Source organism: Aedes aegypti, chromosome 1 (genome assembly GCF_002204515.2).
Source record: "Aedes aegypti strain LVP_AGWG chromosome 1, AaegL5.0 Primary Assembly, whole genome shotgun sequence".
Classification (NCBI taxonomy): domain Eukaryota; kingdom Metazoa; phylum Arthropoda; class Insecta; order Diptera; family Culicidae; genus Aedes; species Aedes aegypti.
The window spans coordinates 271331189-271358913 of NC_035107.1; the positions used below are offsets into that span (position 1 = coordinate 271331189).

Here is a 27725-nt window from a genome sequence, read left to right on the forward strand (position 1 = left end):
CTGTCTTCCATTCTAAATCTTATCACACTCAAACTATTCGTTCATAGCAAACGCTAGAACCAGAGACGGACAAGAAACCGTTTCACTAACGCTTCCATTCTTCCACGCGCATGCCTTTCCTTACGTCTGATACATTGAGCTCTCGCCGAGCGGTGTCACGAACACGTGCGCAATTTTGCTGGTTGAAAATAGTGCCGTTTGATTTTGCAGGGAACAGCTGATCTTTGTTTTTATTTTCAACCAGCACTCTTTAGGTAGGGTTGGTGACATGTAACGTGTATGTACACGAGCGCAGAAACCACTATAGGCAGTCTGCTAACCACAAAAGCAAACCTCTCTGCCATGCCTTTCCCCCAATCCATACACTCCGCATGAACTGGCGTAGATGCAGTCGGACTCCACGGTCTACAGTGAGCTAGTATAAGTGCAACATCATTTCCTCCCCCTTCCCCACATTGGTCTGCATTTTGACGTGGCAGGCGCCATTATAGCCTAAAAATAGAAGATCACCAGCACTTATACACTGAGGGAATCTGTTAGTCCCAAGCAGTCATTCGGTTGGTTCCTTGTGTAAGTGCAGCTGATCTGGCGATACTGGAGTAGCATCCACGGGCGGCCAATCAAGCTCAAGCTCAAGCTCAACTGACTGATACTGAAGAAGACTATCAAAAAAGGCGTATCTGCCGAAAAATAAGCAATTGTGGCGAAATTACAAGGAACAATACTCAAATCTAGTTTTTTGAGTATCTTTTACTTTAGTTCGGAGTATTGCTCTGGACACCACCAAATCTATTTCATAACCATTTCTGGCGCTATTCATAAGAATTGTTGAACAAATTCTCGGAGGATTCTCTCACTGATTTCAAAAGCAATACCGAAATGAAAACATGATACTTTTGGAATATTCATGGATGAAGTTCCGGTGCGTTACTTAAAACACAGAGAACAGACATGGAGGCTCGAACAAAATTCCATCAAAATCATGTGTAAGGGTAAGAGTCAATCGTCAGCGCCGCCAACTCAGACAGCGCGACATACAAACTCGTATTGACCGCACGATGGCACTAGTGAACGTCAACATACATTGGCACACAAAGCAACGCTAGCGACAAGTGGCAATTTTTGATGCTGACACTAGCGTCAAAGCGTAAAAAGCGGCAAAATTGAAGCTCCTATATTCTGATGACACGGTCGCGTAACAGGAGCATAACGACATACTTTGAAATGCCCCGTACAAAGCTTTACACACGCTGACGATTAAAGATGAACGTCTGTTCTCTGTGCTTAAAAAGCCTTCTAGAACTCTTAGAGAAAGTTTCAGATGATCTATCGAGGAAGTTACACTGTATTCCTGTAGGAAATCCCAGCGAGCTCTTGGGAACAATGCCAAAGAATTGCTGGAGAAAGCCTTGCAGTGAAGTCATGGGAGACATCCTTGAAAACTTTTGAGAAACTCTTGAAGAATTCTTCAAGGTTGTTCTAAAGGACTTCTGAAGAATGTACCGGACCGAAAAGTTTTCGGATGAAGTTCCAATCAATTTCTGTTGAAAGTTTTGGCGAATTCACGAAATCAGTTCTTAATTGCAGGGAAACAAAACCTGGAATAAGAAGGACGTCATCAAAACTCTTGGATGTAGACTTGAAGAATTCTGGGGAAATTCTAATTCATTCTCTGAAATCTCTGAAATTCCTGTAGGAAGTCTCAGAGGGAAAACTCCTGCAAAAAGTTCTATCAAATTCTTTCCTGGAATTAGCAAAGTAAAATGTTCATACTACAGTACAGGACAGAATCACGTTTGCATTGGCCGATTTTCCATACAAAATGGTCAAGTTTGGGGTTTTTGATATCGGCTTCTGGTGCTCTGATTAATTGCAACTTGAAAGTAAAGAATCATAGGAGGAGCAACCGGATAAATTTTGGATGAAGCTTACTTTGCATTCCTAGAAAACTACAAAAGAAAGTTCTCAAAAAAATCCCAAAATAGTTCTAAAAGAAGCTCTATAGAATGCATGAAGAAGCTATTGGAATATATAAATAAATATGAATATATAAAAAATATATAAAAATATATTGAAGAAATTCCAGAAGGATGTCTTGTCATAGAGATGAAAAATTCCTAAAAAAGATATAAAAGATATAAATTACATGTACTTCCTTGAGGGTCCTGCATAATTCCCAAAGGGAGTTTTACAAAAACCCTGAAATTTCTTTTATTTGATTCGTTTCTAGAGAGTTTCTGGATCAAGCCTTGAAGAAAGGCTAGATTTCTGGAACAAAGCTTGGATTTAGTTCCGAAAGAAGTCGCTGAAAGCTCTTATATGAAATCCTGGAGAAATCATGAATGACGTTCCGAAGAATGTCTGGAGTGATTTCTTGGAGATATTCCTGGGAATACTCAAAGGGAACCTCAAAGATATTCTTAAAGAAGCTCTAGAGAACATCTAAACAAATCCTGGAGTACTCTAAAACAGAAATAAGGAATGGGTCCATAGAATTTTAAGAAGATACTTCTGAAAAAATATGAATGGAAAATAATTTTGAAAAATGATGAAATTGCTAAAAATTCTGTAGAATACATTTCCTAGAAAAAAATCGAAATATTGCTGAAAAAAGTCTTAAAGAATTTATAGAAGAAGTGAGTCTCGAAGAATTCCAGGACAATGTCTTGGACAATTTCTGTATGAAATCATTTCGAATGCTTAATGGGCATCCAAGAGAGTTTTGTGAGGTTTATACTATACTTTTCTAGCTTCTTGAGAAAATCTTTTCCAGCTTCTGGGGAGAAAATTTTTCTGCTTCTGAAAAGAAGCTCTTCTTACTTCAAAGGAGAACCTTTTCAGCGTCTGGAAGAAATTTTTACAGCTTCTGTGAACATTTTTTGTAGGTTTTGGAGAGAAATTTTCCCAGCTAATAAGGAGAAGCTTTTCCAGCTTTTTGGACAAAGCTTTGATAGCTTCTGAAAATAAGCTTTTTGAACTTCTAGAAATAAGCTTTTCCAGCTTTTGGGAAGGAGCTCTTTCAGCTTCTAAGAAGAAGCTTCTCCAGCTTTTGTGGAAAAGCTTTTCTTGCTTCTTGGGAAAAGCTTTTCCATTTTTTGGGGAGAACCAAAAGCTTCAGAGGAGAAGGTTTTCTAGCTTTTGGAAGAAGATTTCCAACTTTTAGGAGAAGCTTTCCTTCTGGGGTGGATTTTCATGCTTCTTGGAGAAGCTTTTGTAGCTTTTGGGGAGAAACTTTTACAGCTTCTAGGGAGAAGTTTTCCAGCTTGCTAGTTCCTCGGTTATAACTCCTCCAGCTTCTGAAAAGAAGCTTTTCGAGCTTATGGGAAGAAGCTTTTCCAGCTTCTGAGGAGAAGCTTTTCCATTTTATTAGAAGAAGCATTAACAGATTCTGGGAAGTAGCTCTTCAAGTTTCTAAGGCGATGTTTCAACGCTTGGGACGCTTTCTCACTTCAAACTCCGAGTTGGAAAGAAACCCCGAGAGCAAGTCTTAGAAAAGTTTTTCCGAAGGTTCATGTGGAAGCCGCAGCGGAATTCGAGGAGCTAATTTGAGAGAAAATCTAAAGGTTTTGAAGGAAACATTTTTGGGAGATGTGTTTAATAGTCTTATATCTAATAGCATATTAAATCCGATAACAATTTCTACTAGGTATCACGAACAATTTTTGGATGCAGTCCGGAAGAAATTCCGGGTGGAAGTCCATAGTGAAAATCTGGGAAATCTGCAGAAAGAAGTCAGAGAAAACATTCGGGAGGGTGCCCGGAAGACATTATGGAATGAGGTCTTCAAAATTCTTGAAATGACTCTATAATGATTCTCGCAACGATAACCGACTCTCAGAAGACAGTCCCAGAGGTTTCTCAGGAATAGTTTTACGAGAAGGTACGTAAATCCTTGAAGCAATCTGATAGGAAGTGAGGAGTTTTTGTGAAAATCTTGGAGAAAGTTCGAATAAATGTCCAGACACAAACACGGAAGGAAGTAGCTAATTCAAAAAAAAAATCAGTGAATAGTTTAGAGAGAAGCCTCGGAGTATGTCCTGAAGACTGTTCCAGCAGAATTTCACGAGTAAATACGGTGCATTTCTGCGAGGAAGTCCGAGAAAAAATCTCAGAGGAAATTCTGAAATGATTCTAGCCAGTGGCCCGAAAAAAAAAACTTTTTGCAGAAACTCTGGTAAGAATTCTGGGTAAAAGTTTCGGAGAATTTCCAAAAGCAAGTTAGAGAGGAAGCCCAACATTTATTTCAGAACGAGTTCTAGTAAGAAGTTTTTGTGAATTTCAGAAGGAAGAAAGTGGGTAGAAAACCGGAGGAAAGATTTAGAGGATATCCGGAGAACGTCGGATGTCGGAGGAACTTCGTGAAAAGGTTCGGTAGCTATTGCAGAAGGTTATTTTGAATATACAGTCGACTCTCCACAACTCGATATTCTATGACTCGATATACTCTATAACTCGATGGAATTTTTCGGTCCCTTCAAATTTCCATACACCGTGCTCTCCATAAGCCGATATTTCTATAACTGGATATCTCCACTAGTCGATGTCACATGAGAGTTAAATTTTCATCCAGAACTCGATATCTTTTTAAAAATCATTCTTATTTGGGGGAACTTGGTCTAATTCTTGTTTAGAGGTGAATAATTGCTGGCAAGTTGAAATAAAAGTTGAAAAACATGAAAATATAAGAAAGTAATGCCAGTAAAATAAACGTGATTTTTTGAGCATTTCGAAGGTTTTCAAATACTAGTTTGTAAAACATTTGACAATTCCCGAAAATATAACTTCAAATAAATTCCTGGAAATTCCTAAATAAAGTCTCAAAAAATCCAAAAATCTATACATGAAACCTTTGGAAAGCTCCTAGAAGAGGTTCTGAAAAATTCCTGGAAGTAATCCCAGTCACTTTCTGAAAGAGGTCGTGGATGATTTACGTAGTCCTTAAGAATGTTAGGCAAATGTCCTACCGAATTTCTGAACCAAGTCGGACAGAATACATAGTGGAATTCCAGATGAGTTTTTGGATGAAGCTGACAAGGGAAGGTCACGATGGTGTTACACGGGACTATTTTTGTTACCTAGATTCTACATATCGAAATATGAAAAACCCCAAAGCCTTTCGGATGATGGACCAGCGGTGTAGCCAGGAGGCGCTCTAAAAGGGGCAAGAATGTTCGGAATCTTTACAAACGCCGCTGTGTGCAATTTTTAACAGCTCGCTTCGCAGCAGTACTTTTCCAAAGCTATGGAAAACTGCATCGACCAGCCCAATTTTTAAAGCTGGTTCCAATCAAACAGTCGAAAACTACCGCGGCGTTTCCATTTTATGTTGCGTAGCGAAAGTGTTCGAAGGATTAGTTCATAAGGCTATGTATGCTGCTGCCAAACCGACAATTTCCGAGTTTCAACACGACTTTGTTAAAAACCGATCAACTACTTCGAATTTGTTGTCCTTCACGAATGACGTCTCAACTGCGTTGGAGAGCAAACAACAAGTGGATGCTATTTATTTAGATTTTTCCAAAGCGTTCGACAGAGTTCCGCACGACCTTGCTGTTGCGAAGTGCGATCGCAGCGCATTTGTCAATTTCAACGGCACACGATTTCGTGATTTCGCCATGACATCCGGCGTCTCACAAGGCAGCGTCCTGGGACCGCTAGTATTTGTTCTGTTCGTGAACGATCTCTGCTTTCGCTTGAAATCAGGCAAAGTGCTCATCGCCGACGATCTGAAGATATATCGAACAATCTCGTCTCTTCCCGAATGCTGCGCGCTTCAAGCCGATATAGACGAGCTTCAGCAGTGGTGTATCGAAAACGGCATGGAATTGAACACCAAAAAGTGCAAGTGCATTACCTTCACCCGAAAACAGTCACGAATTGAATTCGAATACTCTGTTGGATCAGAAACTTTGAAGCGCGTCGAATCCATTCGCGATCTCGGTGTCACCGTTGACAGCAAATTACAGTTCAACGAACACATATGCATCGCCACAGCTAAAGGGTTTGCTGTCCTTGGATTTATTCGGCGTTGTACCAGTCACTTCAAAGACATCTACGCTATTAAATCGTTATATTGCTCGCTAGTCCGAAGCATTTTGGAATACGCCGTCTGCGTGTGGTCACCGCATCATACGACGCAGATTATCCGGATGGAAAGAGTTCAACGCTGCTTCATTCGATACGCTCTTCGCCAGCTGCCCTGGATACATCCAACCGATCTCCCGGATTACACAAGCCGCTGCAACCTCGTCGCTCTGGAAACACTCTCGGCTAGAAGAGCTAAATTGCAGAGACTTTTTGTTTTCGACTTGTTAGTAGGTAATGTTGATTGTCCATCGTTGCTACTTAATGTGCTCCATCTCGTCAATTGCGTGAACGTGATCTGCTGTTTGTTAGACGTCATAGGACTTCCTACGGATATAATAATCCGTTGGATAAATGTTTTTGTTCGTTTAATAATGTGAGTGCTGTTTTTGATTTTAATATCTCAAAGTATGTGTTCAAGAATAGGATAAGGAACTTAGAATAAGCTACAGTCTGGGGAATTGTTTTTGTGGTTCAAGACGATGACAAATAAATAAATAAATAAATAAATAAAAGGGGCAATTTTGTACGTATATTATATTATTAAGCTAATTGGAAATTTGATTAAAATATTGTTTTAGTAATTATTGTAATGATAGAGAACAGAATTGATATTGATGTATGTTTAAAATATGTATGTTTTAACATGCCATAGGCGCAATCAGGATGGGTTTCTTGTTGGTATACTATTTCAAAAAAAAAAAAACAAATTTGTTTTGGTATCCATACTCCATGTTAGTTACGCCAATGGCATAAAATTACATTACAAACATACATTAATGCCAATTCTGTTTATTACTATCGTAATAAATACTGAAAAAAATCTTTTTGACAAATTTTCAATTGACTCAATAATATTATATTCGTAAACAATCAAACCTTACTGAGCCCCTCCTGGCTACACCACTGGTCCATCACCCGAAAGGCTTTGGGGTTTTTCATATTTCGACATGGAGATCCTAACAAAAATAGTCCGGTTGTAAACCCCGTGTAACACCATCATGACCTTCCCTTGTGAGAAAGCGACAAAAATTCTAGGAAAACTTCCTGGGGAATTTCTATAAGATTTCTGAAATATAGTGCAAGAAGTTCTGGAAGAAGTCTCTTAATATTCTGGTTTAAAATCTGTAAAAAAAAAACCTGGGAAGATATGCAAACAATATCTAGAATGATTTTTTTCATGGATTACTGTAGAAAGAAACCCTGGTAAAGAAAAAGAAGAACCAGTGAATTTCAGAAGGAAAACTGTAATAATTGGTGGAAAATTTTTTGGAGATAATGAAAAAAAATGTGGGTGGAAGGGGGTGAATTCCTGAAAGATACCCCAGAGAAACATTTAAAAACTAATGGAGAAGGTTCTTTGACGAAATTTCTTGCATTTTTTTGTGAAAGGAGGCTTAGGGAACTTCTAGAAGTAGACAATGATAATTCCTAAAAACAGTTTCGGAGAATTCCAGGAAAACAGTTCTGAAAAATTGCTAAACAAAACCTTTCAAAATCCATGATGGAATTCCACGATTTCTGGATGCAGTTTTGAACAAGTTTTGGAGAAACTCCCAGAAAATTCCTGGAAAACATCCTATACAAACCTTTGGAGATTTCTTGAATAAAGCTTGGAAAGAGTTCTTGTAAAAAATTTTGATGAGCTGTGAAAAACGACCTTTCAGCAAAACTCATTGTGAAAAGATCAGTGAAATGAAGCAAATTCCAAAGGAATTTTTAAGAAACTTTTGAACTACTAGATGAACTTCCGGTTAATGAAGGAGGACCTTTAGAAATTCAGCTGGGTAACTGAAAGTCTCAGAAAATTCCAGCACTAAGACTTGTAGAATTTCTGAACGAAATCGTTTTGCATTCCTAGTTGAATTTCAAGAGAGTCTCCGGATAAATTCAAAACTTTATCCAGAAACTCTCTTGGAATTGAACTAGGAAGAAAGTTACTCAAAAATTCTGTAAAACATTCCAAAAATGTTCTGGGAGATTTGTACAATACGTCTTGTAAAAGGTTCTGGAACAAGTCTTTGAAAATTCTTGCAGAATGTCCTGAATAATTCAAGATTTTCTAGCTTCTGAAAGTTCTGGAGAAAGATTTGTTCACACCTTGTGCGAAGCTTTTCTAGCTCATTCGAGAAGCTTTTTTTGGTTCTGAGAGATACTTTTACGAAAAAATTGTTACAATTTCTTTGAGAAGCTTTTCCTCCTTCTGCACTTGTTACTTTTGTAGCTTAAGGGAAACTTTCTGAAGGCCTTTGCAGCTTCTGCAAGAATCTTTCTCAGCTTCTAGAAGAAGCCCTTCCAGCTTCTGTGACGAAGCTTTTCCAGCTCCTGGAAAAAAATCTTTTCCAACTTCTGAGTAGATTTATTTCCAGCTTCTGAAAAGAAGCTTTTTCAACTATTCGAAAGAATCTTTTTCAGCTTCTGAAAAGAAGCAAAAAAGTTCGAGGGAGAACGTGACAGAAAATCTTTTGAAAGTTTCTTAAGTTATCTGTTTTTACAAGTTTTCAAAAAAGTCTTCTAGTTTTAGAATCTGTGTCGATATTGATAATTTATATTGTAATGAGCTTTAATGTGTCTGGAATCACGCTGGCCAAATAAAGATCTTGAAAACTTCAACATCTTATCGTAATATTCAGATAGCTCCAATAATACTCAACCGATTTGCTGCCTATAATCTGGTACTCTATAGCACACATTTTTTTTATATAGATTGACGTAAAACAAAATGGCCGCCAAAGACATTTAATAAAGAGAATGTCGGTCACTCAAGGAACATCGGAATATCTTAAAAACCAGATCACCAATGATTAATATCGACACGGGTTCTTAAACAAGAAAAGTTTTTTGAGAACTTGTGAAAAAATGGTGCAAAAATATCAAGAAACAAAAAAGTTATCGCGATTTGAATGTGTTTTTGACGGTAAAAAATGAAGCTGCTGGTAGAGGGGTTGAGAGGATGTGTAATAGGGTGCGGCTTATTTTTCAAATGTTCTCAAAACTAAAAATTCGTGTGCTCTAATGAATTCAAATCATATAAGAAGAGAAATCTCAAAGTTTGAGCCAAAACTATTAAGATTTAGAGGTGGCGTGATAGTCTTGAAGGTGGATTTTCAAGTCATAAAAAATGGCCTTCAGTGAAATCACCATAAATCTGGTAATTTCTAAAAAATTTTGAATCTTTTAGCACCATTTTCCTTGTAGAACACCAAATTTGTCTAAAATCTGAGACTATTTGACAATATTTGGCCACTATCATAGGCACTCCTGGAACCTGGTGCCCCCGGAGAAGGGGACACTTTGCAGAAATGAACAAAACCTATCTTGCGACGTATCGAACTTCATGTTTTTGCAAAATATGCACATTGGGAATCATTTCGAGACTTTTCGACTACCATGGACATCCGGGAACTCCCGGGGAAAATGCAACTCGGCGCTTATGTACCAAACCTATCTTGCGACGTATTACTTCATGTTTTCATGAAATATGTATCATTTTTTTTGGATATATTTGATCACTACTATGGATACTTCGGGAACTTGGTGCCCTCGGAGAAGAGGACACCTTGCGATAATGTACGATTCCAGTCTTGTGACGCATCAAACTTCATGTTTCTACAAAATATGTACGTTGGAAATCATTGTGAAACTTTTGTGAACATATTTGGTCAAAACATGGACACTTCGGGAATTCAGTTTTCTCAAGGAAGATGACACTTCATCATACTTCAGGTTTTTGCAAAATATTTACATTGGGAATAATTTTGAAACTTTTTGATTATACTTAGGCACTACAATAGACACTCCGGGAACCTGGTGCCCTCGGAGAAGTGGACGATTATTGTACGGAACGCATGTTCTGATGTACAGGAGATAGGCAAAATGATTGAGATAGGCCAATTTTTAACTAAATTCAAATGCTTATAACTTTATGAAAAATTGATTAATTTGGATACATCCAGAAGCAGTCGACGGAAAATTTGGTTTTGTTTCAGTTACCATCGGCTACCGGACACCGGAGATGTTCCAGATTATCCGAGGTCATATTCAAATGGTATATTCTGTCGCTTGTATTTTTGTGTGATGTGAAGTTTTATAAGTGTTTATAATTTTCCTAGAAACTAGTACTAATAGGAAGTTGAATGTCGACGGACGTATTAAGATTCGTTGGAAATCCTCAGAAATATAACTATTTGCGTAAAACTGGTTCCGGGAAATATAGTCAGAGAGGTTTGCTGGTTTGGTTAGCAGACTGCCTATGCCTAGGCGTAAGGAAAGGCGTGCTATAATGGTGAAGAATGGAAGCGTAGGAAAACGGTTTATTTCTGTCCGTCTCGGGTTCTAGCAAATGCTATGAACTGTGATGTATCATGCATGTAGATAAATGCAAGTTAAAGATATAACTACAAAGTACGCGGAAAGCGACGCGCCTGGGATTGAACCCATGACCTTCTGCTTATGAAACAGAAGTGGTAGCCATTAGACCACCAACTCCGTCTCAAAATAATTATCAATGTACATATTTTGCAAAAATCTGGAATTTGACACGTCACAAGATTAGTTTTGTAAATTATTGCAAAGTGTTCTCTTCCTCGAAGGAATCAAGTTCACGAAATGGTAGTGACCGAGTGATCATAAGTCTTAAAATGATTCTCAATGTACATGTTTTGCAAAAAAAACTGAAGTTCGGTACGCCGCAAGATGATTTCGTACATCATCGCAATATGTCCATGTCGGTGCCCAATGTGGCCAAAAGTCTCACAATGAATCCTAATGTGCATATTTTGCAAAATCGTGAAGTTTGATGTGTCACAAGCGGGATCTTAGATGCAATCAAAAAGTGGCCTAACGGATTTTCGGTATGAACACCCTTCATAAATATCGCCTTCCTTCATCCAGGATTACCATAAAATTCTCTATCACCTTATCCTAGTGCCTCCAGACGACGACATTGTTCTCCCGGAGATCCATTGTGGAACCGATAATAAATTTGCACGTTGTCTGCGAATCCTTGAGGCATAGGTATTTGCCGTTCGTACCACTTCGCCATCCGTATGGCTTTCATCGATTCAAATGCCGACACAATGGCGAATGGGTTTCTCCCTATCTTCCCACTTCCGTTTCCCGCATTGAATGGGTTCGAGAATCGAATCGTTTCGTGCCATTTTGTGGCCACGCGCGCGTTCCAAAGGGAAGCAATAATTTTTCCCATCCGTGACAGACCGTACAAATGTGAACGATTGGTCTTTTTGCAGGCTACAATGGCTTAGTCTAATTAAATTTTATCGATTTCTTGCAATGAAAAGAATTGAACGATAAATATCATAAGAAAGAGCGCATGAAATTAATCCTGGATGTGCCTGAATGTATGCCAAATTCGTGCCTCGGCACGAAAGTAGTCTACATCTAGGCGAGTTAAATTTCGACGAGCTTTAAATCTCCCATACGCACCGATCCGTGATGGTTTTGTGAATGTTTGAGAAACTCGCTACGATAACCTCCTGTCAGCCGGTTATGCTTCCGAGAGTCAAAGTTTCAGTTAGTTACTACGGTTTCCCAACGATGTCAAAACAACTTTTTCAAACTGTACCTTCAACTTGGCGATTTGTTCGGAGCTGGTGCTGCTTTTTGTGCGCTCGGATAAACGGTTACTGGCAGCACCCTCTTCAAGTATTTCTGTTTTGGGGAAGAAGCAGGGCAGCAGAATGTGCCACATTCTCGAACGAGGGGTCTGAGGACGGACGACGGAGGGACAATACCGGGAATGGCAGGCTATTTAAGGCGCCAATAGAAAATTGAAAATGTTTCCTAGAAGATTGACAACTGCTCCATAATTGCTATTGGCTTAGGTATAGAACAAAATCAAAAGATTTCGTGAGAAAACCCCAATATAATGACAGATTAAACGTTATAAGAATATGAGAGTAATGAACAATGAACGAAAGGATCAATCTGTTTTTAATGAATATTTTCAGTAAGGCCCTTTTATGTCCAGTTTGGTCCTTCTAGGTATCCCATTATCAGATAGACCCTTTTGAAAATCATTTTCAAATGTTACGCTTCATTTTCATATCCAGCTTTTTACGAATGCTACTATCTGCCGTCAACGTGTTCGCTTTCTGTTAGGGATCGGTCGATTTGGCGTTTGACTTGGGTCCGCTAAAACGACCTACCAGAAAGCGAGCATGTTGGCGGCTGCCATTAGCAATGGTGCAGTTTTTTAAACAAAAGCATTTTCATTTTCTTAAAAACTTTTTCCCACCGCAAACTGCACGACAAAGTTATCCGCTGCATCTTGTTTGGCTTGTGTGACAGGTTTGGGAACAACGGATAGGGATGTTACTGCTTCTGATGAAGATGATGACGATAGTGATGTCGACAGTAGACAAATAGTTTGGGGTGGTCCGTTATTTGAGTACATCAGTGGGAAAGGGAATCATGTTCTCAATGTTTGAAGACTTGTAGACCAGTTCGGAATTCCAAGAACTGGATGAATTCTGATACTCTGGTACACGAAACTGTCAAGCTAGACAGAAAATGAAAAACCGAATAAACCGATAACTCACAGTTCAGCGAACTAATTAGTCTGAATGAGTAGCAAATTCAAATCCCACTCAATTCGCAAAACTTTAAAAGGATTTCCACTGAATTTCTAACACCGTCCAATACTACTAAAAAGGATTGTAGAGTTCAGCGTAATCTTTTTGTCTGTAACGAACCTGTCTTCTCCATTGCCACCACCATCACTAACCACTAAAGCTTACGAGAGCCCGCAAAAAGTTTGCCCATTAACTGCTCCGTGGTAGCGCTAGTACCTAAGCCGGGCAATTTTATTTCATTTTGGTTTTACTTCGGAAAACTATGACGCTCAGTACGGTTGAGTCGGCTGGTAATTGTCTCGGCAAAGTAGTGTCAAGAGTTGCAACCGACCGTGAAATTTTAACGTTTATCAGTGTTTATGAAGAGATGGAAGAGACATAAATTAGTTTGTGTGATTTATTTTCATCAACTTTGTTGTTTCGCTCCTGGTTTGATTTCATCTTACGTTTTTTTTCTTTCTTTTATTCGTTTTGTTTGCATGCAGTCATTGGTCAGACGGCTACTTTCGTCAGTAAGTAGAATTTTTAAGTGCAGAAATAGGATTTCAACACATAGATGTAACTTAAATGGGCTTAGATATCTTAAGCATGTCAAGCATTTGACAATACCGACGCCTGCTGCATCGTATCACATTTGAACGAAGTTCTTTGAAAAATTCGATCTGATTTCTGAATAATGAGAAGTGTGACGCATTGCAAGAAAATAAAGTTTTGTACGACCACTGGTACAAAACTACACGTTTCCTGGTTTGAATGTCCGACTTATATCTCGTATATATGAGTGAAAGACCATTTTCTGACTTTTTGGGCACAGGACGAACGACCCGAACAATTACTTTTATCACCAATACATAGTAGTCATTCGAAGGCTCGAACTTCGTAATCGTTCATGCAATAGGGTCCTAAAGCTCTGTCCCAATTTTAGTACCAAACGCTTAAGCTTAGGCCAAAAACACATGTTTGCTTAATTTTTAAATGATTTTCGTTGGTTTTACTTCAAAAAACTTTTTTTTACGATTTTTGAGATTTTGTCACACTTTTTGGATTAAACTCAAATTTTGGGTATACAGTCAGTTCTCCTATTAGGCACATGGTTGGGGGGGCGTAATAGAAATCTGCGTTATAGGAGACCCAGGGCTTATGGGATTTCATCACTTTGGGGGTGTTGTTGAATATCTCGTATGCCAAAAGGGATAGCACAGTACTGTCTTCGGCGAAGTTTTAGTGCTAAGTACTATCTACCTTTAGGAGTTGAGGATCATCCATTTAGTAGAGAAGCTCACCCACGGCTTCTTGTTTGCATTTTTCACTACACGTTGGACAAAACAAGTAGGGGAACGGAGTGTAAAATGCGCATTGGGGTGAAATGCGCCACCCTCGTTTTGAACGAACGACGTCCTTTGGGACGCTGATTTTCACTCGAGATAATAGAAAATGTAATAAAAATCGTGAAAAACTCTAAAAAACGCTTTTCGCTTTTTTCGTTGTAGTTTTGTGTTAGTTTCTAGGTCATTTTTCAGGTCGATAAAAACAAAACTTTTGAAACTATCACCGATAATCGCCTTGTGCACTCCCATAGTTTGTATTCTATGCGAAAAAAGCATCGAATTTATCCTTAAAAAGCGTATTGAAGGACTTAAACTTGTATCAACTCGTGTGGAAAAACGGCCACTTCTATTTCATAACACCTAAACAGCCGTTTGAATTAAACTTCCACGTTGTAGTTACGTGCCAATTGGAACCTTACAAATGCACATTTTTCGAATCACCATGTATAGGGTAACGTATATAACTTGGACATGCATATAATTTGGACAGGCTAGTCGTTTAGTATGCTCATTTCCAATGAGATGGTGAGGAATATATGTACGGGAAATCATGTATTGCATTATTAAAACACTATGCTGATTATTAAGAATAACGATTCCCATAACAATTACAAATTGGCTTCATAAATATCAAAATTGTAAATTGTATCAACAGAACATCTGTGAAACCTACGAATGCAAGAGGATGTACATTTTAAGAACATACATTAAATGCAATAATAGCGCTCAGAATTGGCATTCATAAAAAATTTATAAGTGGCAACATGATAAAATATGTCTAAAATTTAAGCTAAGTTCATTTAAAATCTTAACATGAGTATATAAGGCATAAATCAGGTGATGTCCAGAATATATTATGGTTTTTGTTCAGTTGATATAATTTGGCCATCTGATGAAACACACTGAATGCATGCATACTTGCAGGCGTTTTTCGTGGATCTGATGATATATGCTTGCATTACATGAAATTATTGATTATCACTAATATACACATTCGATAAGCGAAAACATGCATAAGTCACATGTAAACTCCTAAAATTTTATGTTATGATCGTCTTTTTAAGAAACCATTGCATGGATATTGAGATAACGCCCCTGTCCGAATTATATTCACATGAGGGTGTCCAAAATGTATATTTGGTGTCCGAAATGTATAACAGACAGGTCGCCAAAAAACGCTATTTTGGAAGCTAATACTACAGTTTGTAAGCTTTTGCTCCCCAGAAACTCAAAGTACAATGGGTAATGTAAGTAACATTAGGTAATAAAATATTAGTATATAATGCAGTTAATCAATCGCCGTTTCCAGACATATCCTTAGCCTGTCCAAAACACATAATTTACCCTACTATAATCGAACATCCATAACTATAATAACATCTGATCAAACGCTCTTATGTATGCAACGTAGGGGAACTGGGGGTATTATGCCTGTAAGCGTGAGGTCCAAAAAAGCGCGTGAAAACGGGTCACAAGGCGGACAAACTACCGGCAAAACTTTCGGGAAAAACGGGATGAAATCAAACGGCGTGTGTGGCTTCAACAATTCAATTCGTACAACTACTGTATTTTGCTTCTGATGTTGGGGGTTTATATAATTCGGCAATTCAATAGGCAGAAGGCTCAAAAAAGGATGACAAAGGAGAATTTAAGAAAAAGGGAGAGATACAGAAATTTTGGATGCTGCTTTCAATTGCTTGGTGGTAGCAGCCGCCCGTGCGGGGAAATTTATCTGCATTGCTTGCTGATGCTACGAGTAGGGTAGCGGTCCCCATTCTTGCGCCAACATAATCCGCCCACCAAATTACGAGTAGGAATTTCCACTCCATGTCTTCCAGGAACGTACTCGTCGTTGTCGAGAGGGAACCGTCTAAGCTTCCTGACGTCTCGACGGAAAACTCCCTTAGCTGTCTTGACCGCAACCACTCTGACGTGTCCATCATTTCCGGGGAAAAGCTCTTGAACACGGCCCAACGGCCACTGCTGAGGCTTCTCGTTGTCGTCAACCAGGAGCACAAAATCACCTTCGGCAATGTTGGGGGATGATTGTTGCCATTTTGATAGCTTCTGCAGTGACAGAACGTACTCGGACTGCCACCGAGCTCTAAAATCCTTGGTGACTCGCTGAACATATTTCCACCTTGATAAGGAACTAACTTGTTGTTCGAGATGGTTGACCTCAGGCAAAGCGTCCAAGGGGCGACCGATTAAAAAATGGGCGGGCGTGAGCGGCTGAGGATCCGCAGGGTCATCCGAAATTGGAGAAATCGGACGAGAGTTCATGCACGCAGCAACCTGGGCAAGAAGAGTGCTTAATTCTTCAAAGGTGTAATTATAGTTACCTCCGATTTTGTTGAGGAAGGTCTTCGCCACCTTTATTCCAGCCTCCCACAGCCCACCGTGATGTGGAGATCGAGCGGGTATGAAGAGCCATTGAACCTGTTTGTCGGTGAAAAAGTCGTTGACTTCATCGCTGTGTTCAGTTGCATCAATTTGCTGGTATAGCTCACGGAGTGTCCTAGCTGCGGCTCGGAAGTTCGTTGCATTATCAGAATACATCTTGCTGGGCACTCCGTACCGACTGGTGAACCGGGTGAAGGCAGCGAGAAACGAAGGGGCACTTAGATCCGATACTGCTTCTAGGTGCACTGCTCGTGTTCCCAGGCAAACGAACAGCGAAATGTATCCTTTTGATGGCACTGCTCCACGTGTTCTTCGTCCGACGATGTTCACCGGACCGGCGTAATCAACGCCTGTGATGGCAAACGGAGGCAGTGGCTTCAATCTGTCGGCAGGTAGCTGTCCCATTTGTTGGTGAATGCGAGCAGGTTGGACTAGATTGCATTTCACACAATCACGACAGATCTTTCGGGCGGCACTGCTGCCGCGTAGTATCCAGAACCGAGTCCGTGTAGCAGCTAATAACGACTGAGGGCCACAGTGGAGATGCTCTTGGTGCTCATGCAGAAGAATTAACGATGTCAATATCGAATGTCGGGGCAGCACGATCGGATGCTTGTTGTCGTAACTGAGATCCGATTCTTGGAGCCTGCCGCCCACCCTGACGAGGCCGTGCTCATCCAGGAATGGATTGAGTTGTCGTAGCGAACTACTACGATCGACGCTAAGACCTTTCTGCAATCGACTGAGCTCCCCGGAGAAATTTTGTTGTTGTGTGTGCTGCAGGTACTTTCTCAGAGCCGATGTGATTTCATCTGGAGAGAGCCGGGTAGAGTCTCGGAACTCAGGGTGTCCAAAACGAAGAATGCGAGCTGTGACTCGGAGAAGGATTTTGAGATCCGGGTAGTACCTGTCCATCATGTCGTACAAAAAACGATTCTCATACACAATGAAGCAAACCACGGCTGTGGTTCGTTGCTCTCTGTCTACGTGCCGTCGATCAATAGTGTCCAAATCGCTGTTTGGTGCTGTTTCGTTTTTACTCTCAGATGGATCCCAGGCTGGTCCGTGCCACCAAAGAGTATTAGTGTGAAGCTGTTCGGGAAAGGCTCCCCGAGAGATTAAATCCGCCGGATTGTGAAGAGTACCGTGAGTGCAGTTGATGGGCGGAAGGTGAGTGGATATCTCTGCGACACGATTAGCCACGAAGGTTTTCCACTTCGCAGCGCCGCCAGCCAGCCATGCCAAGACAACCTTGCTGTCGGAGAACGCTCGCACCTCATAGAAGATCGTCGTGGAAAGAGCAGCTCTGACGTTGGTGATCAATCGTGCGAGAATAACTGCCGCACACAATTCAAGCCTGGGTGTAGTCGTTCTGCCGTTGCCAATAGGTGCCAGCTTCGATTTAGCGCAGAGTAGATGGGACGAAGTACTACCGTCGTTGCCCACAGCTCGAATATAGATGCAAGCGCCCATGGCCACATCAGATGCGTCGCAGTAGCCGTGCAGGTAGAGACGAGTCCAGTTGCGCATGTCGATTACACGTCGGGGAATCTGAAACGAGTTGAGAAGCGAGAACTTTTGCACCAAAACTAACCAATCGTTGGTTAACTCACCGGGGGGAGTTGCATCCCAGGCCACCTTCAGCTCCCACATACGCTGCATCACCAATTTTGCCTTCACTATGACTGGTGCTAGAAGGCCGAGGGGGTCGAATAGACTAGCGATCTGCGATAGGATGCTGCGTTTTGTGGGCTGAAGGATCTCGGTTGGTTGGTAGGAGAACTGGAACTCGTCACTGCACGGCTGCCACTGCATTCCAAGGGCCTTGATTGTACAGCTACCGCTCTCCTCAATCGGAATTTTCATTTCCAGGTCAGCAACAGGAACTCCTTCTAATACTGCCGCGCTGTTCGAAGCCCATTTCCGGAGGTGGAATCCGCCGGCGCCAAACATTTCAATGAGCTGATCTCGTAACAACCTTGCTTCTTCTTCAGAGTCTGCGCCGGTGAGAACGTCATCGACGTAGATGCCCTTTTCCGCCTTCTCAACGGCTGCAGGATAGTGCTCCCGATAGGAGTTCAAAAGTTGCTGCACGCATTTCGTCGCTAAATAGGATGCGCTCTTGGTCCCAAAGGTAACGGTATTTAGACGATACTCCTCTATTGGATCATTCTTGCTCCACCTCCACAGAATTTTGAGGAAGTCACGATCGAGCTCATGCAGCCATACCATGCGATACATTTGCTTCGCATCACCAACAAGAACGATTGGTGGGAAGCGAAATCGAACCAATATATTGATCAGGGAGTCCTGAACTACGGGGCCACACATCAGCACATCATTCAGAGAGAGACCACTGGTAGTTTTTGCCGACGCATCGAACACCACTCGGCATTTGGTGGTCGAACTTGTTGATTTGACCACGCAATGGTGTGGGAGATAAACTGATTTGCTTGCGGTGGTAGTATCCTCAACGAGTGACATGTGCCCAAGATCAATGTATTCCCGGATGAACGCATGGTGCTCACTTCTGAGCGGTAGGTTCCGGTCAAGCTTTCTCTCTATATGGCGAAAGCGTTTCTCTGCAATTAGTCGGGACTCACCTAACTGATTGGGATCCATCAAGAATGGGAGACGCACAATAAATTTTCCCGTCTCATCGCGAATGGTGTGGTCAACAAAGTGTTGTTCGCACCGTTGCTCTTCTTCGGTGAGATGGTTCGACGTTGGAGCGTACTCCTCGAGTTCCCAAAACTTACGCAACTGCTGAGAGAGATCGTCGTCGGTGGAAGTCAAGAGGCAGGTCGAAGCGTGAGATCTAATCGAAGTGTTCGAATCGTGATAACGACCAGCGACCACCCAGCCGAGCTTGGTGTTTTGTAGTGTTGGCAAGCTGTCGTCGGGACTGAGGGCGATTTTGCCAGGCTCGAGCAGCTGAAAGAATAATTCAATGCCCAGTAAAACTTCTACCTTACCCGGGCGATGGAAGAGTGGATCGGCCAGATGAATTGATCCTGGTATAGGCCAATCATCGATATGCGCTGGCTTGCAGGGAAGCATTTTGGTAATTCTTTCTAACACCATGCATGATACGGAGGTGCGATAATCCGTACAGCGAGAAGCAATGATGATTTCGGCGCATTTATCGGCGTGTGCTGGGGTGGAAGAAATGCCTTCGAGATCCATGTTGGCTGCTGATGTTTTGAGACCAAGTTGTCGGCAAAAATCATGGCTGATGAAGCTGACTTGCGATGCGCAATCTAGAACGGCACGACAGGCGTGAGGCCGACCATGGCAGTCCAAGACATTGATGGCAACGGTTGCTAGTAGGACGCTTGACGCATCGAGGCAGGTTGGTGAGTCGAGGGCCGAAATTAGGGACTGAGCTGCAGTTCCAGGATTTGCAGGGGCTCTGACTGATGAGGATGTTGAAGGTTGTGAAATTGCGAATGACGAAACTGGGTGAAGCAAGGTATGGTGAGGTAAGTTGCATTTCCTACACGTACCTGATTGGCAGCTTTCACCGGAATGTATTTTCAGGCAATTGTTGCACAGCCTCATTCTAGTGACGTGAGCGAGTCGATCTTCGTAGTTCATGTGAATGAACTTACCACATTGGTAGAGATGATGGCTTTGCTTGTTGCAAACGTTGCAAAACGGAGGGTTCGTGGCGACGAATGCGGTAGCTCCTCGGTTTTGAGGTGTGGCCTTTAAAGGTTGCTTGAAGGGCACACTGATTTTCGGTTTACTAGGTTGAGCGGATTGGAGAGCGAAACTGCGGGACTCGACGAACTTGAGGAAGCACTGGAGGTTGATGTTCGCCTCATCCATTTCGGCCATCTTCTGGCACCACAAATGCTTGGTATCGGGATCCACCTTTTCGCTCAGTATGAACAGAAGCCACGTGTCGCGGTCTTCCCTATTCATTGCTTTGAGGGCCCGAATAACCTCATCAGACACGTCATGAAGCGATCGCAAGCCCTGTGATGAGGATGACGTCAGAGCTGGCTGAGCTAGAAATCGCTTGATGTGTTGATTAGCGATCTCACGTGGTTTGTCATACCTGGATTTCAGCTTCTGCAGTGCCGATTGATAATTGGCATCTTCAATTTTCAGGTGGGAAATCAAAGATGCAGCTTCTCCGGCGAGGTTGGTTTTCAGGAAGTACAGCTTCTGGCTGTCCTTCAGTGACGGATTTTGATGCACCAAGCTGTCGAACAAGTCGTAGAAGGATTGCCACTCTAGGTAATTCCCGCTGAAAATGGGCATATTCATCCTAGGCAGCTTGAGATCCGAGAGAGGAGATGCTGGAGCGTTACTGTGCACGACGGCCGAGAAACTAGGGCCGGCAGCCATATTGGAAGACATCAATCTAAGAAACTCGGCCTGCTGATCGGCTAGCTGTCTGATGACGTCGTTCGGCGGAATTTGCTGAGAAACGACACCATCACGATCCTTCACTACCTTTAGCATTTTCAATAAACGATTCTTCAATGCTCTGTAGCATGCTTCGAAACGCCCTTGGCGGTGCACTGCGTCATCGTAAGCTTCGTCATCTTCACTATTGTCCAGAATCTTCTTATGTACTGAACAGAACGCAGCCCACACATCACTCAAAGCGTCCAGCTCGATTTGAATATCGACTTCTTCGGCTTCTTCTGGTCTTATTTTGTCCACCGTATCCGAAATACGTTTCAACCGCGGTTCGAGCGATTTACGTTCGCGGATTAGCTTATCCATCCTGGTGAATTTCACGCACTTGTCGTTCAACAAAAGTCACTGTCCGACACAATTCTCACTTGCTGCTTTGTTCTGCACCACTATTATGCCAAATGGCAGAAGCACTCGGGGCCGATACGGCGGCGACGGGGCCAATTTACGGGCACTAGCGGTCACAGACTACGCGGTTCGCGGCGAAGACTTCGCGATCCGGTTCGATGGACCATATGTAAGCGTGAGGTCCAAAAAAGCGCGTGAAAACGGGTCACAAGGCGGACAAACTACCGGCAAAACTTTCGGGAAAAACGGGATGAAATCAAACGGCGTGTGTGGCTTCAACAATTCAATTCGTACAACTACTGTATTTTGCTTCTGATGTTGGGGGTTTATATAATTCGGCAATTCAATAGGCAGAAGGCTCAAAAAAGGATGACAAAGGAGAATTTAAGAAAAAGGGAGAGATACAGAAATTTTGGATGCTGCTTTCAATTGCTTGGTGGTAGCAGCCGCCCGTGCGGGGAAAGTTATCTGCATCGCTTGCTGGTGCTACGCGTAGGGTAGCGGTCCCCATTCTTGCGCCAACAATGCCCATAGGGGGCAAAACGCGCCACCATCGATTTGGACGAACGATGTGTTTTAGAATGCTTTTTTTCACCCTGGATCATAGCAAATAGATAAAAATGCTTTTCCTAATATTTTTCCATGTGTTTTTCTCAACCAAATCTATAAAATCGTATAGAAACGTTTTTCGCTGTTTTCGTTGCAATTTTGTGCGATTTTCAATGTCATATTTTAGGTCGATAAATAACCAAATTACTGAAACTATTGCCGAGAGCCAACTTGTGCACTATCATAGTTTGTATTACGTGCAAAACATATGTTAAATTTGACCTCAAAAAGCTTATTGAAGGACCTAAACTTTAATCAACTCTGGGGGAAAAACGCCCACCCCTTTTTCATAACACCAAAACAGCCGTTTGAATTCAAATTCTACCAAACGTAATGCCACGTTGAAGTAACGCAAAAATTGGAACCATGGTACGAAGATACTCTATGCCCTGGGAAGTCGAGAAAATTTCTAACCCGAAAAGATCCTAGACCGGTGGGATTCGAACCCACGACCCTCAGCTTGGTCTTGCTGAATAGTTGCGCGTTTACCGCTACGGCTATCTGGGCCCCCACGCAAAACGTTTTACTGGCGTTTTACCACGCAAAACAATACATATGCAGTTAAGCAAGCATTTTTTTTTTTAAATTAATTTATAAACCCCAGAAAAGTTAAAATGGATAGCAGTTTCTACTATTTGGTAGAAAACATGTTTTTCTATCCGACCATAATTAAAAAAGAGCATAAAATAATGTTTTTCACATCTTAAATCACTGTTCTCCTTAAGGTGAAGATGTATCGAAGCTAAAGTTCAAATTTTCAAGAGCACGGATCTGGAGAACCAAACATCCGTTTAAGCTGAAAACCTAATCGATTGGTCACCACCAGCTAGTGACCAATCGATTTAGTTTTCAGCTTGAACGAATGTTTGGTTCTCCAGATCCGTGCTCTTGAAAATTTGAACTTTGGCTTCGATTCATCTTCACCTTAACGTGGGCAAACTACCCCCAGTCCCCCTATATGCAAACATGATTGCGCATGCGCGTACGGCTAACGCCGAGCTCAGATGGCGCGTTTTACCCCGCAAAAAATAAAACTGCAGATAAGTAAGCACTTTCTAAAAAATGGATTATTAACTCAAAAAAAAAAGGAAAATCGATGGCTGTTTCTACTATTCGATAGAAAACATGTTTGTCTATGAGATAATGATTAAAAAAGAGATTATAATAATGTAATTTATAGCTCAAAACGCTTCCTTTCTTAGACGGCGCGCTTCACCTCCAGTTACCCTAAATCAACGGGTTACATGCATGGCCTGATTCGCTACTCACTGCATAGTAACGCACATGCGCTAGTGTCTATGCACAAAAAATCGCTAAAAGTAGACAAATGTTAAAGCTACTAATATTAAATATGACAACTTTTCCGAAGACGTCTTACTAAAAAATCAAGATCCTGACATATATGCGAATCAAAAATTATATGCTTACTTGCACTGCGTAATGGTAAAATTTTGAATCTAGTTCATCAAAGGAAAACTGCCATTGAAATACTACACAATATTACCGAAAACGCTATCTTTCAAGGCAGTCAGGGTCTTGATATACCCACGGAACAAAACTTACTTGTTGAAATAGTTTATGGAAGATTGCAAGTTACTTTTCGAAAATTGATATAAGTTTTAATATTTCTCCATGAATGTTTGCTAATAGGGTCCTAAAGTACCAAACGCTTAGGTTTAGGATAGAAACACATGTTTACACAAGTTTTCAATAATTTTCGTTGGTTTAAGTCCAAAAAACATTTCTTTTTACGGTTTTTGATTTTTGATTTAAACCTAAATTTTGGGTATATTTTGTTTTCCGTGTCCTTTCCAAAATGTCAGATATGAACAACCCCAGTGTTGAAACTAAAACCCCTGTGGCATTTTCGTCGAAAAAGTGAACATCGAACATGATCAAAAGTGTCAAGGTTCATATTTGGAACCATTTTTTAAATTAAAGTTTAAATATTTTACCTAGCCGTTATTTGAGCTGGAAAAATTGCTAAAGTAGATGCAACAACATGTTCTTTCATATTATTAAATCAAAACAAGAATTCATAAAACAAATTTAGGACTCAATTGAGGCATGATTTATTGACAGGCTTGTTAGCATCTCCAAAAATGTATTTCACTAAGTTTACTCATTCTAATTTATATGCTAATGACGTGCAAGCTATTTCTAACCATCACATAATATCCGTGTAGTATAGTAATCAAATTGTCGTAAATTGTTCAATGATCATTAGATTCCATCATCATCATGCTACATCAGTAGCTACTAAACTAAACATGTGATTCACACTGTTCTACCGCGCCCCTTCCATCTTTCCTCCAATGTTATAAGCTTACTCTCCTCGTTTTGCGCCATCCGAAGTTCTGCGCGTGTCAAAAGTGACGCAATCGCACCGCGCCTCAAATCCGTTCCACATTCAGCCAGATGCCACCTTCCACCTCGGCAAACTGTGACTTGGGATCGTACCGAATCGGGAACTGAGTTTTCTCATTCACAGTAAAACGCAACCTTGTCAACAGCTGGGCAATTCCAAACTTAACCTCCACCAGAGCAAAACGCATCCCGATACAATTCCGTGGACCATCTCCGAACGGAATGAAACTGTGCGAATGACGGGCGTTGATCGCCTCCGGCGTGAACCGGTCCGGATCGAAGCGTTCCGGATCGGGGTAGATGTCCGGGTCGTTGTGGATGGCATGAACCGGAATCATGATCATGGTGTCCCGTTCGATGTCGGTTCCGAGCGAGTCGATACGGTACGGATCGTTGGCCAGCCGAATCAGGTTGCCCACTGGGGGATGCTTGCGAAGGGTTTCTACGAATTTGAAGGGGTATTCAGATTGTGTGGAAGTTGTAGATCAATTGAGAGACTTACCGTTGACGACCTGCTCCAGATAGGTCATTTCCTTAATCGCATCGTACGTGAGGTGTCCACCGTGCTTCGCCAACACGCGTTGAACTTCCAGGCGAGTCTTTTCCTGCACTTCTGCGTTGTTGGCCAGCTCGAACAGAGCAAACGAAACGGTCGTCGAAGTCGTTTCGAACCCGGCGAAGAAGAACAGAAAAGCTTGAGCAGCCAACTCGTTCAGTGTGATTTTTTCCTTCGATTCCTCCTCATGATCCTCGATCGTTCCCTTGTTCTTCAACTTCAGCAGCAATTGCAAGAAGTCCTGACGCATCACATTGGTCTTCTCGCGGTGATCCACCGTTCCCCGAATAATATCCATGAAGTAGTCCGTAACATCCCTAGGAAACTGCCTCAATCCCAACTTCTTCGCCAAGTCACGATAGCTCAACAGCGCAAATATCCGAATCGTCTCCCAACGTCCAGGTTTGAAAACCGAATCGCCCTTGTTCAGCAACTCCGAGCCCTCGTTCTTCAACGCGTTCGTCTTCAATCCAAACGCCACCGAAGAAATCACATCACTGGTAAACCTTTGGGCTAGTGGCTTAATATCTACCGCCTCCTTCCGGTCCAAATACTTATCGAAACACGCCAAGAATTCCTCGCCAATTTCGCAGATCGTCAGGTACATGTACTTGATCTTGCCCGAAGTGAACGTCGGACTTAGCTTGTTACGCAAAAAGCGCCACCTCTCGCCTTCGATCGAGAACAGATGCGCCGACAGGGGATCGTCCTTCTCGTTGTAGTACATGCCTCGATCGCGAAAGCTGTTGAAATCCTTCACCAGGATCTTCTTGATCAGATCTAAATCGGACACGAACAGAATCGGCTTCACCGAGAGGTACATCCCGATGGCTTTGTGGGTCTTGTGGTAGGTATCGTAGACCCGCTTCAGAACATCGACGAAGTGGTACTTCGTGCCCATGCCGTTGAAGGATCCTAGCGGTAGCGATCCCGGCACTTGAGGGACATTCCTGTCCGCCCAGTACGAGTACTTCCGGCGGAAGTAGGTGTACAGCAGCCAAACGATTGGCAGCACCAAATACAGCACCGTATTGTATAATCCCATGTTTCTCTGGTAAGACACCGAAAAAGAAAAAGTAAAGTGAACGCGACCGTGGTCTGCTCACGACTGATTTGGGGTACGATTCTGCTGGACGCCTCTTGCCTGAACCTGGGTGTGCGCTCAAATCCAATGACTTAGCACGGTTTCGAGTGTGCGCGACGAGAACAAACAAACTGCGATGATGATGATTGGATTTCGAGCCTCTGTAAAGTTTGTAAAGATTAGATAGGATATCTATCTGCGGCTCGAGTTGATTGAAACCTGTTTAATTCGTTGGAAGCTCTGCAGAGGTGAATGATGAAATCTGCTGAAAATTGAGCCGTGGGTGTTAAGCTGATTTGAATTTTAATAAATTTGTCAGATTACAGGTGATCCATCGCAAAATAGGCTAACAAGGGTTTCATTTAGATTCTGAAGTATGTAACTCATTAGATACATACAAACAAGTTATTTACTATACAACTCTGGTAAATGACAAAAAGTCTTTTCGTGAGTAATGAAATGTTCGGTAATCCAATCCGCATGCTTTTTTTTTAATAATTTAGCTCAATACGCGTGGTAAAGATGGATAAATTATGATTGAAATCATGAAAAAAATCTCACGTGCTCAGGTGAGATTTGAACTCACGTCTCTTGTATATTAGACGAGTGATTTGTCAGCTAACCTACCGAGCTACTTGCTGACCCAACTCAGAAAATAACAAGTTTCGACATCAAATCCCAATAGTTTACGCAGACCCATCTTTTGTGATTTTGATTCTTATTCTATATCGTCAAAAGTGGGTATCCAACTTGATGATCTTGTATTATTCGTTACTTGATAAAAGATGGGAAATTTTGTAAGGAAAAACTTTTCCGAAAACATCATACCTCAGAGTTCCCCGCCACACAGTTCCAAAAATTCCTGGCATAAATTACCCATTCACAATATTTGACAAGTTTTGATCATTACAAGTGTTGTGGAACATGTTTCAGAGTTGCAGACCCATCTTTGGGCATAATCACCATTTTTTGGTTTTCATAGAACAAAATGTTAACAAAATAGTGGTTTTCCATACATTTTGAGACTCTGATTTTTTTCACAAAACGAATGTTTAGGCAAACCTAGGCAAGATCATTCTTCTCTAATCGATTTTTTAAACTTAAAAGAACATTCGGACAAGATATCTCTGCCGGGAGGGGTGGAGGTGTATGATATGAATAATCTGTCCTTTTATTATTTTAAGTACCTACAATAATAGTTGTGAATTTGATGGGGTTAACGAGTAACGAAAATAAATTTGCATGCGGGAAAGTTTAATCTAGGTAAAAATGAGTAACCGCCCAGAAAAGCTTATGCTAAAACTAAAATTACGCATGTTATGATAAAGATGTTCGGCAAAGTTGAAGCTTTGAGAATTTTCCAAAATGGCCATTGAAAATTTCATATTCTGATAATAGATGGCAACACTGCTCGATTGTTATCAAATGAGCCAATTATATGGGTGTATAATTTGCAAATACCACAAGATTTCAAAGATAACGCTACTGAATGTTAATGTGGCTGGCAACACAGTTTAAGAAGGATTAAAACTTTTGTTTAGAAGGATTATTTAATTTTTGCGGATATCTCAAGTAGCTGTTAAGTAGCTCAATGACTATCATTATGTCAGCCATGAAATTCGGAATTTTGCTACTAGGCAGCGCTAGTGAGCATGAAACTTTTATTATGCGGATATCTCAGGATGCTAATCACTTAAAGCTAAGCTCATTCGTTTAGGCAGCCTTGTTGACATTGCAGCTCGCAATTCAAAGTGAAAAAAACTCAATCCCTTTGTTCATTATCATCATTTAAAAAAAAAAGCGTCAAGGCAATACAAATCGATTTTCTTCAATTCAAAAATATGACATGATTTAGCAACAATCATCAACGACGCGTACAAATTTCAATGACGGCCTACTTCGCCTTAAAGCCTGATTTGCTG

At 41.4% G+C, this 27725-nt stretch overlaps 2 protein-coding genes across 9 annotated transcripts in view; one reads left to right on the forward strand and one right to left on the reverse strand.

Moving 5' to 3' along the window:
• The window catches only part of LOC5576390 (sodium/calcium exchanger 1), a 641354-nt gene that overhangs the window by 505613 nt on the left and 108016 nt on the right, over nt 1-27725 (forward strand). The window lies entirely within an intron of this gene.
• Nucleotides 23832-25857, reverse strand: LOC110674119 (probable cytochrome P450 6a14). Its single transcript, XM_021837820.1, has 2 exons — nt 24666-25857; nt 23832-24605 (listed from the first exon to the last, which is right to left on the reverse strand). Exons 1-2 carry the CDS (start codon nt 25762-25764, stop codon nt 24190-24192), a joined length of 1515 nt encoding a protein of 504 aa, XP_021693512.1. The 5' UTR covers nt 25765-25857; the 3' UTR covers nt 23832-24189.